Raw genomic sequence first — 16,942 nt, forward strand, 5'->3', positions numbered from 1 at the left:
AGAGTGGAGAAAAAACTCCAAAAGAATGAAGAGATGGCGCCAAAGCGAAAAAAATGCCCAGTTGTGGATGTGACTGGTGATAGAAGCAGGTCCGATGCTGTAAAGAGCAATATTGCATAGGAACCTGGAATGTTAAGTCCATGAATCAAGGTAAATTGGAAGTGGTCAAACAGGAGATGGCTAGAGTGAAGACTGACATTTTAGGTATTAGTGAACTAAAATGGATCAGAATGGGCAAATTTAATTCAATGACCATTATATCTACTACCGTGGGTAAGAATCCCTTAGAAGAAGTGGTGTACCCCTCATAGTCAACAAAAGAGCATTAAATGCAATACTTGGGTGCAAATCTCGTTTCCAAGGCAAACCATTCAATATCACAGTAATCCAAGTCTATGCCCCAACCAGAAACACTGAAGAAGCTGAAGTTGAATGGTTCTATGAAGACCTAGAAGACCTTCTAGAACTAAAGCCCCCAAAAATGTTCTTTTCATCACAGGAGACTGGAATGAAAAATGAAGCAGGGCAAAGGCTAATAGAGTTTTGCCAAGAGAATACTCTGGTCATAACAAACAGCCTCTTCCAATAACACAAGAGAAGACTACCTATGCACATCACCAGATGGTCAATACTGAAATCAGATTGATTCTGTTCTTTGCAGCCAAAGATGGAGTGCTATACAGTCAGCAAAAACAAGACTGGGAGCTGAGTGTGGCTAAGATCATAAACTCCTTATTGTAATATTCAGACTTAAATTGAACAAAGTATAGAAAACCACTCGATCATTCAAGTATGAGGTAAATCAAATCCCTGATGATTATAAAGTGGAAGTGACAAATAAAGATTCAAAGGATTAGATCTGATAGACAGAGTGCCTGAAGAATTATGGATGGGGGTTCATGACATTGTAAAGGTCATGGTGATCAAAATCATTCTCAAGAAACAGAAGTTCAAAAAGGCAAAATAGTTGTTTGAGGAGGCCGTACAAATAGCTGAGGAAAGAAGAAAAGTGAAAGTAATAGGGAAAAGGAAAGATACATCCACCTGAATGCAGAGATCCAAAGAACAGCAAGGAGAGATAAGAAAGCCTTCCTAAGTGATCACTGTAAAGAAACAGAGGAAAACAATAGAATGGGAAAGACTAGAGATCCCTTCAAGAAAATTACAGATACTAAGCGAACATTTCATGCAAAGATGGACACAATAGAGGACTGAAATGGTATGGAACCTAACAGAAGCAGAAGATATTAAGAGGAGGTGGCAAGAATACACAAAAGATCTATACAAAAAAAAATTCTGATGATCCAGATATTCATGATGGTGTGATTACTCACCTAGAGCCAGACATCCTGGAGTGTGAAGTCAAGTGGGCCTTAGGAGGCATCACTACAAACATAGCTAGGGGAGGTAATGGAATTCCAGTTGAGCTATTTCAAATCCTAGAAGATGATGCTGTGAAAGTGCAGCACCCAATATGCCAGCAAATTTGGAAAACTCTGCAGTGGCCACAGGACTGGTTGGACTCAGTTCTCATTCCAACCCCAATGAAAGGAAATGCCAAAGAATGATCAAACTACTGCACAATTGCACTCATTTCACATGCTAGCAAAGTAATACTGAAAATTCTCCAAGCCAAGCTTCAACATTATGTGAACTGAGAACTTCTTGATGTTCAAGCTGGATATAGGAAAGGCAGAGGAACCCGAGATCAAGTTGCCAATATCTGGTGGATCAAAGAAAAAGCCTGAGAATTCCAGAAAAACATCTACTTCTGCTTTATTGACTATGCTAAAGCCTTTGGGTCGATCACAAGTGGTAAACTGTCTAAGAGATGGGAATAGCAGATCAACTTCCCTGCCTCCTGAGAAATCTGTATGCAGGTCAAGAGGTAACAGTTAGAACCAGACATAGAACAACAGTCTGGTTCCAAATTGGGAAAGGAGTGCATCAAGGCCGTAGATTGTCACCCTGTTTATTTAACTTAAATGCAGAGTACATCATGAGAAATACTGTACCTGGATGAAACACAAGTTGGAATCAAGATTGCCAGGAGAAATGTCAACAACTTCAGATATGCAGAAGACACCACCCTTATTTAAGAAAGTGAAGAGAAATTAAAGAGCCTCTTGATGAAAGTGAAAGAGGAGAGTGGAAGAGCTGGGTTAAAACTCAACATTCAAAAAATGAAGATCATGGCATCCAGTCCTATCACTTCATGGCAAATAGATGAGGCAACAGTGGAAATAGTGACAGACTCTTTTTTTCTTCGGCTTGAAAATCACTGGGGATGGAGACAGCAGGCATGAAGTTAAAAGATGCTTGCTCCTTGGAAGAAAAGCTATGACCAACCCAGACAGCATATTAAAAAGCAGAGACATTAGTTTGCTGACTAATATAGTCAAAGCTATGGTTTTTCCAGTGGTCATGTATGGATGTGAGAGTTGGACTATAAAGAAAGCTGAGTGCTGAAGAATTGATGCTTTTGAACTGTGGTGTTGGAGAAGACTCTCTAGAGTCCCTTGGACTGCAAGGAGCTCAAACCAGTCCATCCTAAGGGAAATTAGTCCTGAATATTCATTGGAAGGACAGATGCTGAAGCTGAAGCTCTAATACTTTAGCTACCTGATGTGAAGAATTGACTCAGAAAAGACACTCATGCTGGGAAAGATCGAAGGCAGGAGAATTGGACGATAGAGGATGAGATGGTTGGATGGCATCACCGACTCAATGGACATGAGTTTGCACAAGCTCTGGGAGTGGTGATGGATAGGGAAGCCTGATGTGCTGTAGTCCATGTGGTCACAAAGAGTTGGACGCTACTGAATGACTGAACTGAAGATTCAATAATGGAATGGATTAAAGTTTTTGGGTAGAAAAGCAGCATGATGAAGTCTGTCAGAATTTTTGAGAACGAAGAGTAAGTGATTGCTTCTAAATACTACAATAAATTTGACTGACAATTGGGTGTTAGAGAACCCATATAGGAAAGAGCAGGTTTTAATGAAAGGAAGTGAAATACCAATTCAATACATGCATTTTAATAAACTTTTTGTATCTAGGCCAATTTTCATAGTAAATTTTATGCTCAATGCTTAACCCTAGAAAACACGTGCACACGCGTGCACATCCTATGCCAAACAAATTTAACAGGGTGGCTTGAACAGAGGAAGCAGTAATAATTTGACCCTTCAGGACCTTTTGCTTGTGTCAAAATTTTTAATCCTTCCTCTTCAAGTATATAGAATGCTGAAAGGAGAAAAGATAAAATTTTCAGTTGTTAATTGCCAAGTTTTGTTTATAGTATATTATTATACAAAAAGCTCTTTGTCACTTGCTTCTACCAATTTAGAAATAACTGGCTTTGTTCGTTCCTCTCACTACAGTTCTAACAGGACTGGTTTTCCTAGGATTTTCAAAAGAAAGCTCAGTACTACAAATGGGTTTTTGAATCAAATATGAACCTTCATAATGGGACAAAGGTCACATTTACAGAAAACTGACTTATGTCCCAGGCACTTGGCAGGACACTTTAACTTGCCCAAAGTCAGAGATTATGTCACAGAGCTAGGATTCATATTCAGGTCTGCCTGACTGCAGAGCTTTTCTGCCACATCACATTGGTTATTGAACGTATTTCAAAAATTTATAAATCCATTTTTACTCTGTAGCTGTAAAAGAATTTCACACAATATGTTAGGGAAAACACTGAAACTGCCTGCCCTGGCTAGGCACTGTAGCAACCATTTGCATGAATTATTTTTTGACAGGTGGTCCAGGTAAAGAATGCAGAACCAACAAGTGACCACAACCAGAAGAATTCAGGAAAGGTCAAAAGGAGATGCCACCTGTCTTACTGACCTTCCAGAATCCTCCTCATTGAAGTCCATTTTGGCTGAGCAATGGCTGAGCCACCAGGAAGGACCCTGAGTCAGAATGATTGGCCAGAGACAATCTGGTAACTAATCCCATCACCATAAAACCTGAGACTGTGAGTCATGCAGCAGAGTCCTCCTGCTCTTCACCTAAGTGCCCCTTGCTTAATAAAATCTCTTGCTTTGTCAATACGTGTCTCCTTGAACAATTCATTTCTGAGCGTTAGACAAGAGCCCCCATGGGTCACCCTTCCTGCAACAAATACACAAAAAAATATGTTCTTCTTTTCTTATGTTAAGACAGTTTGAGGTCATGTTGCTGGATATTCCATGACCCATTTCTTACTCTCTTTAGCTCTATTTCCTTTCACCATTAGCTACCTCATCATCCTTCGCTATACAATCTATTAAACCTTCCAACTATCTTTTGACTCACTGCAATACGTGTGCTCTTCTATGCACACACTTTGGTTGACTAGAACAGCAGGAGGCCCATGGTATGTATGAGCAATATGATTTATTATGGACAAATAGTAGAAAAAATGCTACTAATATCCACAAGTAAGTTCCTTAAGTCTTATGTAAAGAGACAATATTATTAAAAGTTTGCTTTATTTTTCAGTTGAATCAAGTATCAATACTATCTCCCAATTACATTGTATGCCTTACAAACATTAGCACAGTTAGTATCACCTCATCAACAACCGAATAATAAATCAAACTAGGTCCCGGTGGTTATGTCCACATCTACATTGCCAGGGTGACCAGGAACTCTTATTTGTTTGCTTTAGCTTTTAGTTCTTGGTTATATCTATAAAGAAAACAAAAAGAAAAAAATCATGAATCACAATAAACACATTCATTTCTTAACTAAAATTTTTTTTTCTTTTTTTTGGTTGCACTGCATAGCATGTGGGATCTTAATTCCCTGACCAGGGATAGAATCCATGCTCCCTGCAGTGGAAATGTGGAATCTTAACCACTGGACCACCAGGGACGACCCTAGATAATATTTATAATAAGAAGGGAATGAGAATCATATTCCATCTCTTCTTTTTCACTAGTCAAGAGGCTATAGAGTTGTAAACACAATCTTCCCAGGGGCTTGTAGGTAGAAATATGCAGGAAGGAGAATAACCTAAGGACTTTATTCGAATCTGGCTTGAAGCTGTCAAAAAGTCTTAATTGACTTACAGTTTGTTGTACGAAAGTATTAATTTAAGAATATTTTCATTCTTGAACTATATGAGAGTATGACAAATGTGAACATATGTATAAAATTTACCAAAACGTAGTCACCTAGAGTTTTTAATTTTATACTCACAAAGCATCTTCCCTGAGAATAAAATCAGTTGGCAATGGGCCTGTCTAGTCACTAACAATATAATTCTGTGACACAGGCTGGCTACTGGGTTAGGAGGTGTAACATTTAAGTTTGTTGAAACTAAGGACAATTTCTTCAGTTCTCATTAATTCTCAATTCTCATTAATTCAAAGAAGAATTAACCACAAAGCTACAGAGTCTTTCTGTTTTACAACACCCTGGGCTTCATTTACTAATCTTCTCAGCTGAAAGCAGAGTGGAAAACTGAACAAGCACAAAAAGGCAGCTATTCTATGAAGCCTATCTTACCTCCCATATTTCTCAAAAGGTCCTGATTTCAAATATTCAACCATATTTTCCTGAGTGTTCCAGAGAGTCCAACATTTTTATTTCTAACTACATCTCTCAATCTGCTATTTTAATTGTAAGGCTAAACATCTTTTCGTTAAATTGTATCTGAATTTCTGATATTAGAAATTATATTTCTGAATGTGGCACTTAGTGTTCTCATAGCTTTACTATCATGAGTTAATATCAGGTTAAAATAAGATGGTGTATGAGAAAAGTACTCTGTGAATAAAATCACTGTACAAACTGAAGTTTATATTGATATAAGTTAAGACCTAAAAATGGTTATCAGGCATTTATAGAATGAGTGAGTATTCATATCTGTTATGTGCTAGATTATTAATTAAGCTGCAAGTAAAGCTAGGTATGGTACAGATGAATTAAATTAAATGCACTATACACTACAGACAGAGAAGGCAATGGCACCCCACTCCAGTACTCTTGCGTGGAAAATCCCATGGATGGAGGAGCCTGGTAGGCTGCAGTCCATGGAGTTGCTAAGAGTTGGGCACGACTGAGCGACTTCACTTTCACTTTTCACTTGCATGCATTGGAGAAGGAAATGGCAACCCACTCCAGTATTCCTGCCTAGAGAATCCCAGGGACAGAGGAGCCTAGTGGGCTGCCGTCTATGGGGTCGCACAGAGTCGGACACAACTGAAGTGACTTAGCAGCAGCAGCAGCAGCATACACTACAGAATAGAATGCTTTCTGAAAAGAAGGTATATTATATAGCTCAATGTTTTCTAATTTTTTATTGAGATCATTCAATTTTTTTAGCCAAAGAAAGCTGTTATTCATAACATTTTTTTGTAATTTAGGAAGGTCCTATGGTTTAAACAAAGCCAGAGTCTTCATCTAAGCTCATTCCAGAGTGTTAGCTAGTCACTGACAAATAATATTAATTACTGAATAAACAGTTTCAAGGGCTTCCCAGGTGGCTTGGTGGTAAAGAATCTGCCTGCAATATAGGAGATGAGGGTTTGATCTCTGGGTGGGGAAGTTTCCCTGGATAAGGAAATGGCAACCCACTCCAGTATTCTTGCCTGGGAAATCCCATGGACAGAAGAGCCTGGTGGGCTACAGTTCATGGGGTCACAAAGAGTCAGACACGACTGAATGACTAAACGACAACAAAAACATGGTGAGCTTACCTCCAAATACGAAAGAGCTGAGAGGCTCCTGCTGTCCCAACAAAGAAATTAACAGCAAATAGACTCCAGTTTTTTGGAATAATTACAAGTGAGTATCTTGACCAAATAAAGCCTGTTGAAATAAAATATTTTTAAAAAACAGCATAGGTATTGCTGCAATCTTATCTAAACATTTAATATTAGAGTAAAATAGACTATGATTTTATTTTCTTGGGCTCCAAAATCACTACAGATGGTGACTGCAGGCATGAAATTAATAGATGCTTGTTCCTTGGAGTAAAAGCTATGACAAACCTAGCGAGGATATTAAAAAGTAGAGACATCCCTTTGCCAACAATAGTCAAAGGTATGGTTTTTCCAGTAGTCAGGTATGGATATGAGGGTTGGACCATAAAGAAAGCTGAGTGCTGAAGAACTGATGTTTTCAAATTGTGGTGCTGGAGAAGACTCCTTTTTTTTTGGAGAAGACTCTTGAGAGTCCCTTGGACAGCAAGAAGATCAAACCAGTCAATCCTAAAGGAAATCAACCCAGAATATTCATTGGAAGGACTGATGCTAAATCTGAAGTTTCAGTACTATGGTTATAGACCTGACTCACTGGAAAAGATCCTAATGCTGGGAAAGATTGAGAGCAGGAGGAGAATGGGGCAACAGAGGATGAGATGGTTGGATGGCATCACCAACTCAATAGACATGAGTTTGAGCAAACTCGGGGAGTAGTGAAACAGGGTAGCTTGGTGTGCTTCAGTCCATGGGGTCGCAAAGAGTCAGACACAACTTAGCGACTGAAAAACAACAACAACAGCATAAAGTAGGGAAAAAAGGTTATAATCTGAGATTTAATGAAGTTGGTATAATTCAGGTTACACAAAACACTCAGTTATTACATCAAAGAAAAATTTTTATAACCCTTCTTCTGCCTTCTTCGGCTATAGTCTAATAACTGCTTAAAGGTAATACCATTAGTTTCTTTGTGTGTGAGTGTGCGTGTATGTATTTCAAATGTTAAACAATCAAGTAAATTGATGTAAAACTAATTATTGAATGTCCTATATGGAAGATATTCATTTAATTTACCTGTAGCCATCAAAACAGCAGACTGAGCCGTGCTGAGTTTTTCTGCAGGTCTGGCCATGTCAGCCAATCCAGCACACACCAGCCCCTGGAAATGAACATTTTTTTCAATGTTACTCTTTCTTAGAAGTGGAAGTATCAGAAAGCTGTTATACTTTAAATTTCTTGGTTAGATAATTTGTCCTTAATGTCAAAGTATACATGGTCATTTCTTCTCTGGCATATTTTTAATACTGTCTTTTATAGAATAATTCTACTCATACTCCACCACCAGCATCAGTCAGAAAGTTTAGTAATGAGTCCTAAAAGAATATTAGTTATGCTACTCTACCACACAGATTAGAATACATAATAGAATGATTTTTATTGATGAAAAATTCACTCCTACATAAAATAAAGAGATACTAGGACAATGAACCCCTATATACCCATCACCCAGTCAACAATTATTGAGATTCTGCCATATTTACCTTTCCTCCTCCCTTTCTCCTTTTTTCTTTAAGTATTTTAAATCAAATTCTAAACATGTCATTATAAAATATGGTCTTAAGAAATTCATTTTCAGGACTTCCCTTGGGGTCCAGAGGTTAGGAATACGCATGCCAATGCGGAGGACATGAGCTGGATCCCTGGTCTGGGAAGAGCCCACCTGCCAAGGGGCAGCTAAGCCTGGAGCCACAACTATTGAAGCCTGGGGTGTTCTAGAGTCCGAGTTCAGCATCTGCTGAGCCCGCCTGCTGCAACTACTGAAGCCTGAGTGCTCTAGAGGTGGTGCTGGGCAGCAAGAGAAGCCACTGCTCACTGCAACTAGAGGAAGCCTGTGTGCAGCAGCGAAGACCCAGGAAAGCCAACAATAAATAAATACATACATTCATTTTCAGGTTTTATTGAATTCCTAAAAGATGCATGAAACACTTAAAATAAAAAAGGTTTTTTCCTCCTAAATAGAACACATGCATACTTGGGAATTTATACACAAATTTAAACCAAATTAAAATGATTTTTATTTAATAAAGTCAGTGGTTCAAGAAAGCAGTGATTCTGGCTCAAAGAGTGGCAAATGGTTAAATACAGAAGTGGAAATAGAGGTATATCATGACTAACACTACTTTTCTTCATAATTTCCATCCATAGTCATGTGATTTTCTTCTCAAATAGCTCCAAATCATCACTCTTACATTCTTCTTCCAGGTCCTAATATACATTTTCTCTCATTATTTGTTCCACTTTGGCAGGGTGGAACACTGCCCTTGTATAGGGGAAGAAGGGGACTGGTTTCTACCATTATTCTACGCGGTCCATGTATTACTACACTGTGGCTTTTCAAGCAGATTTATGATGATAGAGGCTATATTCTAGCATTGTCTTTTGGAAGAAGGTAGCAGCCATGATTTTGTTTATGCTCAGCGTATACATTTCATTTTTCTAGGACATGTTAGTAATCATTCTCTCTCACAAAGGTCCTGAGTGCCCTCTCCCACAGTTCTTTTTCTCTCTTGAAATCATCTTCTCTCTTAATACGTATGTACATATTTTCTGATCCATTTACAAAGACGTTGTAGATATCATGCCCTTTGACTCTCTAGTATTTTAGTGTATATTTGCTAAGAACAAGACTATCTTCCCATTTTCTTAAATATCTATAATCTAATCACAAAATTTCACATAGACAAGACACTGTTGTCTAATATACAGTTCACAGTCAAATTTTGACCCAGTTAAAACTGCCCCAAAATGTCTTAAAAAATTTTTTTTCTTGTCTTAGAGTGGTTACGTCAGGAGAATACACTGCATTTGGATGTTACACCTTTTAGTCTTCTTCTGAAGTTGAAGTGTAGTTGGTTTGTAATACTATATTAGTTTCCTTTCCTGAATTTCTAAAAATCCTTATTTTCTATACCACTGTAATCTCATGTAAATTATCTAGAAAATCTTATTGTGAATTTACTTATCTCTGTCATTTACTAGCTTGATGACTCTGGTCAAGTTACATAATACTCTCTCTTTTTTGGCCATGCCGTTTATTCGATCTTAGGTCCCTGACAAGGGATTGAATTTGGGCACCCTGCAGTGGAAGTGCTGAATCCCAGCCCCTGGACAGCCATGGAATTCCCCATAACACCTGGCTTATATTCTTCACGTATAGAATGAGAGTATTAATGGCTACCCTTGCAAGAGTGATATATGATTAAATGAGATAATATGATTTAGAGATATTTAGCATAGTGTCTGGAAAATATTACTGTTAGCAACGACAAACAGTAGTTTACATTTTTAGAGGAACAGAGGTAAGGGAATAATAGTCTCTGTACCCTTTCCTGTATTTCTAGCCTCAGGGGCTAGAAGGTCGATGTTCCTCTTCTTTATTATGAACTTTACTCAAATAATAGAACTGTAGAGTCAGAGAGCGCGTGGAGTATACTGAAAGACTGTGTAAATTACTCCCTAACATAGGAAGCAAGTACCAATTATAGAAAGGTCCAAAGTGACTTATAAAGGGGGTCATGTAAGTGTTTAAGAGCCTAGGTTTTGAAGTCAAATTAGACTTGAGGGCTCACATCCTGAGTCCGTCGTCACTTAATAACAGTTTTAGTTCTTTGAACCTCAGTATCTTTACATCTCAGATTTTTTCTGGTGAATATTAAATATGAGACAGTGTATTAAATAACCCAATGTAGACAGTTTAGCATCTAGCAGATTCAAGTTATTTCTCTGCTTCCATCAATTAAAAACTGGTTTTCAAATGTGTGTGATTCTTTCTGGCACCTGGTTATCTCCACTGGGTGGAGTAAATACTCATCAGATAGTGTAAAACATTTTTTTCCTTCTTTTCTTGCAATATTTTCTCCTCTAGTTAAAAAAAAAACAATTCACATAATACTTTTAGAGGAGTGTAAAAAACAATGAAAAACCACTATATAATATTCCAATTCCAAACACTTAAGAGATAGCAAAGTTCTCAAGAGTCTAAACTGTGAATTAGCATATGTTAGGAGTTACAGCTGGAAAAGCAAGTAGTTAGATACTAAAAATCAGCATAGATAATCTTAAAACAGTTTGACTTATTCCTAAGAACAGAAAAATTAGCTACACAATATGGTGTAGTTAAATATAACCACACCAGAGTTAAATATAACCTAGTCTGTGCAAAAAGACTATGAGCAGAAAGAAAAAAAAGCTCTGAATTGACCTTCACATAATAGTTTCCCCAGGTTAGCCAAAGGGCTTCCCTGATTGCTCAGTTGGTAAAGAATCCGCCTGCAATGCAGGAAACCCCGGTTTGATTCCTGGGTCAGGAAGATCCCCTGGAGAAGGGATAGGCTACCCACTCCAGTATTCTTGGGCTTCCCTTGTGGTTCAGCTGATAAAGAATCACCTGCAGTGTGGGAGACCTGGGTTCGATCCCTGGAGGCTACCCACTCCGGTATTCTGGCCTGGAGAATTCCATAGACTGTAGTGGGCTAATTATTCTGTACTGCACTCATGCATTTTTGCTCTCACCAGTTCAGTTTTATTTTTATCAAGTCATTGTAGTTCTCCTCAGACATGTTTATACGTTTTGTTGCAGAGAAGCCAATTCTGACTCCATGTTGGAACTGTTTCTTTGACTTGCTTTTTGCTGCTTTTGTTATTATAATTATACAGAACAGCCTGCCTTGGAATCCTGCCCCCCTGTCTGACTATAAAGTGCCTTTGTTCAGAACCTTGTGCACCTGTAGATGGCAGGAGGGAAGAAATCAACACATCCCCTGCCTGAGGCTTGCCATTCCAGGAGACTGGCAAGATTAATGGTCTTTTTACTTTGCTTCCTCACCTTCCCCATCTCTGATCTATAAAAGAACCTGGCATCCAGATCCCGATAAGATGGTTATTTTGAGGCATTAGGCTGCCATCTTCTTGGCCAGCCAGCTCCTCAATCAGTCTTCCTTGCCTCAGTCCCTCATCTCTCGGATTCACGGGCCTGTTGTGCAGCGAGCAGAGCAGAGCAAGTTTGGACTCAGTAACAGTTTTATTTTTTAATATAATTTATCTAATTTAATGAACTAGGTAAATAGCTGATATACAAAAAGAGGGTTGCTATTTCTATGAAACTAAAGTGATTGCTTTGGAAAGATTGAATAAAGGTAAGTTGTTAAACTTGCTATCAAATTTGGTGTAAACAAGACAGATACAAAAAGATTGGTAGGGGGAAACATAGAAATCTAGCAGGTTTCTATTACCAGACTATTATGAAAAAGTCTATAAACTTGGTCTGATTTAAAGACAACTAAACTAAAATTATACAGGATGCACTGTGGCTATAATTCTTCCATGATAAATGATGTGGAACTCAAAATCAGTGGATCCACACACAAAGCCCTGGCATTATAGTAAATGATTGATAAATGAATATGTGTTTGTAGTCTTAGGGTTAAAATAGTTAAAGAATGCTCAAACTACCACACAATTGCACTCATCTCACACGCTAGTAAAGTAATGCTTAAAATTCTCCAAGCCAGGCTTCAGCAATATGTGAACCGTGAACTTCCTGATGTTCAAGCTGGTTTTAGAAAAGGCAGAGGAACCAGAGATCAAATTGCCAACATCTGCTGGGTCATAGAAAAAGCAAGAGAGTTCCAGAAAAACATCTATTTCTGCTTTATTGACTATGCCAAAGCCTTTGACTGTGTGGATCACAATAAACTGTGGAAAAATCTGAAAGAGATGGGAATACCAGACCACCTGATCTACCTCTTGAGAAATCTGTATGCAGGTCAGGAAGCAACAGTTAGAACTGGACATGGAACAACAGACTGGTTCCAAATAGGAAAAGGAGTACGTCAAGGCTGTATATTGTCACCCTGCTTATTTAACTTCTATGCAAAGTACATCATGAGAAACGCTGGGCTGGAAGAAGCAGAAGCTGGAATCAAGATTGCCAGGAGAAATATCAATAACCTCAGATATGCAGATGACACCACCCTTATGGCAGAAAGTGAAGAGGAACTAAAAAACCTCTTGATGAAAGTGAAAGTGGAGAGTGAAAAAGTCGGCTTAAAGCTCAACATTCAGAAAACGAAGATCATGACATCTGGTCCCATCACTTCATGGGAAATAGATGGGGAAACAGTGGAAACAGTGTCAGACTTTATTTTTTGGGGCTCCAAAATCACTGCAGATGGTGACTGCTAAAAGACGCTTACTCCTTGGAAGGAAAGTTATGTCCAACCTAGATAGCATATTGAAAGGCAGAGACATTACTTTGCCAACAAAGGTTCGTCTAGTCAAGGCTATGGTTTTTCCTGTGGTCATGTATGGATGTGAGAGTTGCACTGTGAAGAAGGCTGAGGGCCGAAGAATTGATGCTTTTGAACTGTGGTGTTGGAGAAGACTCTTGAGAGTCCCTTGGACTGCAAGGAGATCCAACCAGTCCATTCTGAAGGAGATCAGCCCTGGGATTTCTTTGGAAGGAATGATGCTAAAGCTGAAACTCCAGTACTTTGGCCACCTCATGCGAAGAGTTGACTCATTGGAAAAGACTCTGATGCTGGGAGGGATTGGGGGCAGGAGGAGAAGGGGACGACAGAGGATGAGATGGCTGAATGGCATCACTGATTCGATCGACGTGAGTCTGAGTGAACTCCGGGAGTTGGTGATGGACAGGGAGGCCTGGTGTGCTGCAATTCATGGAGTCACAGAGAGTCGGACACGACTGAGCGACTGAACTGAACTGAACTGAACTGATGTAGTATTATTTTTTAGAATTATCCAGTTTGACCTTTATGATTATTTGATTTCAAGGCTAAGAAGGATTCAACCATAGTTAAATATCTAAAGAAGCACAGTCTAAAATTCTTAAGGTAGAACTTATGTGAGAACAAGACACAGGAGTTTCTATGGTTGTGAGGTCATCAGGAGACTATGCAGAATGTCAACATGAACTTAAAATAGATGTTTTTAAAGGAGATAGTGGAGAAAGCACTTATGAGTATATAATACTGTTAATGTTTCAAAACTCTGATAGATCAGATCAAAGAACCACCAAAGCTATTGGTAAAATAAAGAAACATCTAAATTGTGGCAAATTTGTGATCAGAGGACCCCTCACGAAATTTACTGTAAATACAGTAAGTCATTCTTTTAACTTTTTTTGGTAAATTTTTACTGGAGTATAGTTGATTCACAATGTTGTATTAGTTCAAGTGTACAGCAAAGTGAATCAGTTATACATACACATATATCCACTCTTTTTAGATACTTTTCCCATGTAGGTCATTACAAGGTACTGAATAAAGTTCCTATTGCTACACAGTAGATCTTCATTAGTTATCTAGTTTATCATTCTTACTGTTTAAATAATGTTTCTAGAAACAATATTTCAGAAATTAATTCCACTTTGTAGATACATAATTTTAAGTGTTGGTCGGGAGAGAAGAGGAAATATACCTTTTATAGTATTTTTTTTTTTATACTACACTGCTTTTAAATGCTTAGAGTATGAGCGGAATCATTAAAGTTGATATTCTGTAATTTCTTTTTTAAACTGATAGAGCCTTTTTGCAATATACAAATCTAAAAAAAAGAACTGCTCCCTAGTTCTCTGTAAATATAGTCCTCAATCACTAATTTACTCTAATCCTGTTTTATAGGTGAGACAAAAGGGCACAGATAGAACTTGCATAAGGCCATAAAATTGAGGGATAGCTAATTCCAGTTCTAACATTCTTTTTTCTTAAATTTTTATTTTATTTATTTATTTTTTTCCCAATTCCATATGCCTTTATTTTATTTTTACTTTACAATATTGTATTGGTTTTGCCATACATCAACATGAATCCGCCACGGGTGTACACGTGTTCCCAATCCTGAAGCCCCCTCCCACCTCCCTCCCCATACCATCCATCTGGGTCATCCCAGTGTACCAGCCCCAAGCTTCCTGTATCCTGCATCGAACCTGGACTGGCAATTCGTTTCTTATATGATATTATACATGTTTCAATGCCATTCTCCCAAATCATCCCCCCCCCTCTTTTACTCCCACAGAATCCAAGAGACTTTTCTATACATCTGTATCTCTTTTGCTGTCTCACTTACAGGGTTATCATTACCATCTTTCTAAATTCCATATATATGTGCAGTTCTAACATTCTTAACTACTTAGATTTACAACTGAGTTTCTGAACTGTTCTAACAATTTAAAACTACACATTAAAAAAATAAATAAATAAAACTACACATTTAAAAGAATCAATATATCCTACAACCCAACAACAAAAAAAACCTTTATTAAAACTTGGGCAAAGAGGTTAAATACTTTTCCAAAGAAAATGTAAAAATGGTCAATAAGCATATCAAAAGATGCTTAGCACAGCTAATAATATTAGGGAAATGCACATGAGAACAACGCACCACTTCACACCCAATGAAGTGTATTAAAGGGTATTATAAAACAACAACGAAAGTAACAAGTGTTGGCAGGGATGAATGGAAACTGGAAACCTTGTGATTGCTGGTGGAAACTTAAAACAGTGCAGCCACTGTGGAATATAGTAAAGCAGTTCTTTAAAAGATTAAACACAGAATTACCATATGATCCAACAATTCTATTTGTAGTTATATACACAAAAGAACAGAAAGCAGGGTCTGGAACAGATATTGTATGGACACCCAGGTGTCTATCAACAGAAAACTGAAAAAACAAAATGTGATACATACATACGATGAAATATTATTCAGACTTTAAAAGGAAGGGAATTCTGACACAGATGAACCTTAGGATACTATGCTAAGTGAAAAACGCCAGGCACAAAAAGACAGATACTGAAATACTGTATGATTTCATTTATAGAAGATACCCAGAGTAGTCAAATTCACAGACAAAGTAGAATGCTAGTTGCCAGGGGCTGGGGAAGAGGGAAATGAAGAGCTATGGTTTAATGGGTTCATTGTTTTAGTTCTGCAAGATCAAGAGTACTAGATCACAACACTGAGGAACAATTACCCTACAATTAAAAAAAAAAATTAAAAGAAGAGTACAGGAGATTGGTTGAATAGTGATATACTCAACTCTAAAAAAGAGGTTAAGATGTGAAATTTATGTGCATTTTATTACAATAAAAAGCAGAAAGCCTGTAGTTTTCAAACTTTAAAAGTCATCAGAATCACCTGTAGAGCCTATTATTAAAACACAAATTACTGGGCTCCACCCCCATAGTTCCAAATTTAGTAAATCTGCAATGGGGCCTGAAAATTTGTGTTTCTAACATGTTCCTGGATGATGCCAAGGTTGCAGGTCTGGGGATGACATTTTGAGAAGCACTGCATCAAGCCAAAACTGGCCCTTCCAACACAAAATCAATGACTTGTTATTAATAGCCATTACAATTACTTCTTTTCAGCTAAATGAGAACTTTATGAATGGAAACTCTGGCATAGGATAAAAGCATTTACTGTGGAGTCAGAAGTTCCAGATTCTATCATTTACCAAATGTTAATATATATATATATATATATCCTGGATAAATTCTGCTTTTTGAGACTAATTTTCCTTGCCACTATTTTGGTGTTAGTATCTTAAGTTCTCAAACTAAGTTAATAACAAAGGTTAATTTTGGGCAGGGGGAGGGGGGAGTTCAAACCAATTTAACGTTTTACATAGTCAGAAAATTTTAGAATGAAGTTTCATGTTCTTAGGGCCCACAATTATAATCTTTTTGATGATAATAAGTTCCCCAAAGGGCTCCTTATCTAAGGAGTTCAAAAGACCCCAAGTAGGTAGTATGCTTATAGAGTAAAAATGATATATCTGAGAATATTTACATGAAATTATTTCAAGCCGTATCATGAACATTTAAAGTACATCCTTCAGAAAAGTTACTTCAAATTAATAAGCTCTTTTAAAGAATATCTTTTTCAGTAGCATCAGCCAAAACCTAAGACTTACCCATTTCATAATTGGAGCCCAGAAAAATACTGTTCTGGGACCTGGAAAAAAAAAAAGAAGGAAAAATTTAGCAAGTAACCAACTATTTTCTATATGTCTTTTAAACAGCTATCACCAAATTTCAAAAACTCAAAGATTTATCAATCTATTTCTAATAATTATTACTGTGCTTTCTGCATGCTTTGTATTTAAGTTAAAATTTAGAGAGTCACCATGGTATCAATTTTTCATACAAGTTGTTTGATTT

General features: G+C 37.6%; 1 protein-coding gene across 3 annotated transcripts in view; it reads right to left on the bottom strand.

Moving 5' to 3' along the window:
• Positions 1–4,467: 4,467 nt before the first annotated feature.
• MPC2 (mitochondrial pyruvate carrier 2) overlaps positions 4,468–16,942 on the bottom strand; it is a 30,603-nt gene continuing 18,128 nt past the window's right edge. For all 3 annotated transcript variants that reach the window (XM_005896966.3, XM_070366907.1, XM_005896965.3), the window contains 4 exons: positions 16,696–16,736; positions 7,776–7,860; positions 6,699–6,810; positions 4,468–4,683 (listed from right to left, as the gene is read on the bottom strand). In XM_005896966.3, coding sequence (XP_005897028.1) covers positions 4,647–4,683; positions 6,699–6,810; positions 7,776–7,860; positions 16,696–16,736 — 275 coding nt within the window. In that variant the 3' untranslated portion in view covers positions 4,468–4,646. The remainder of the gene's footprint in view (positions 4,684–6,698; positions 6,811–7,775; positions 7,861–16,695; positions 16,737–16,942) is intronic.

Source organism: Bos mutus, chromosome 3 (genome assembly GCF_027580195.1).
Source record: "Bos mutus isolate GX-2022 chromosome 3, NWIPB_WYAK_1.1, whole genome shotgun sequence".
NCBI lineage: Eukaryota > Metazoa > Chordata > Mammalia > Artiodactyla > Bovidae > Bos > Bos mutus.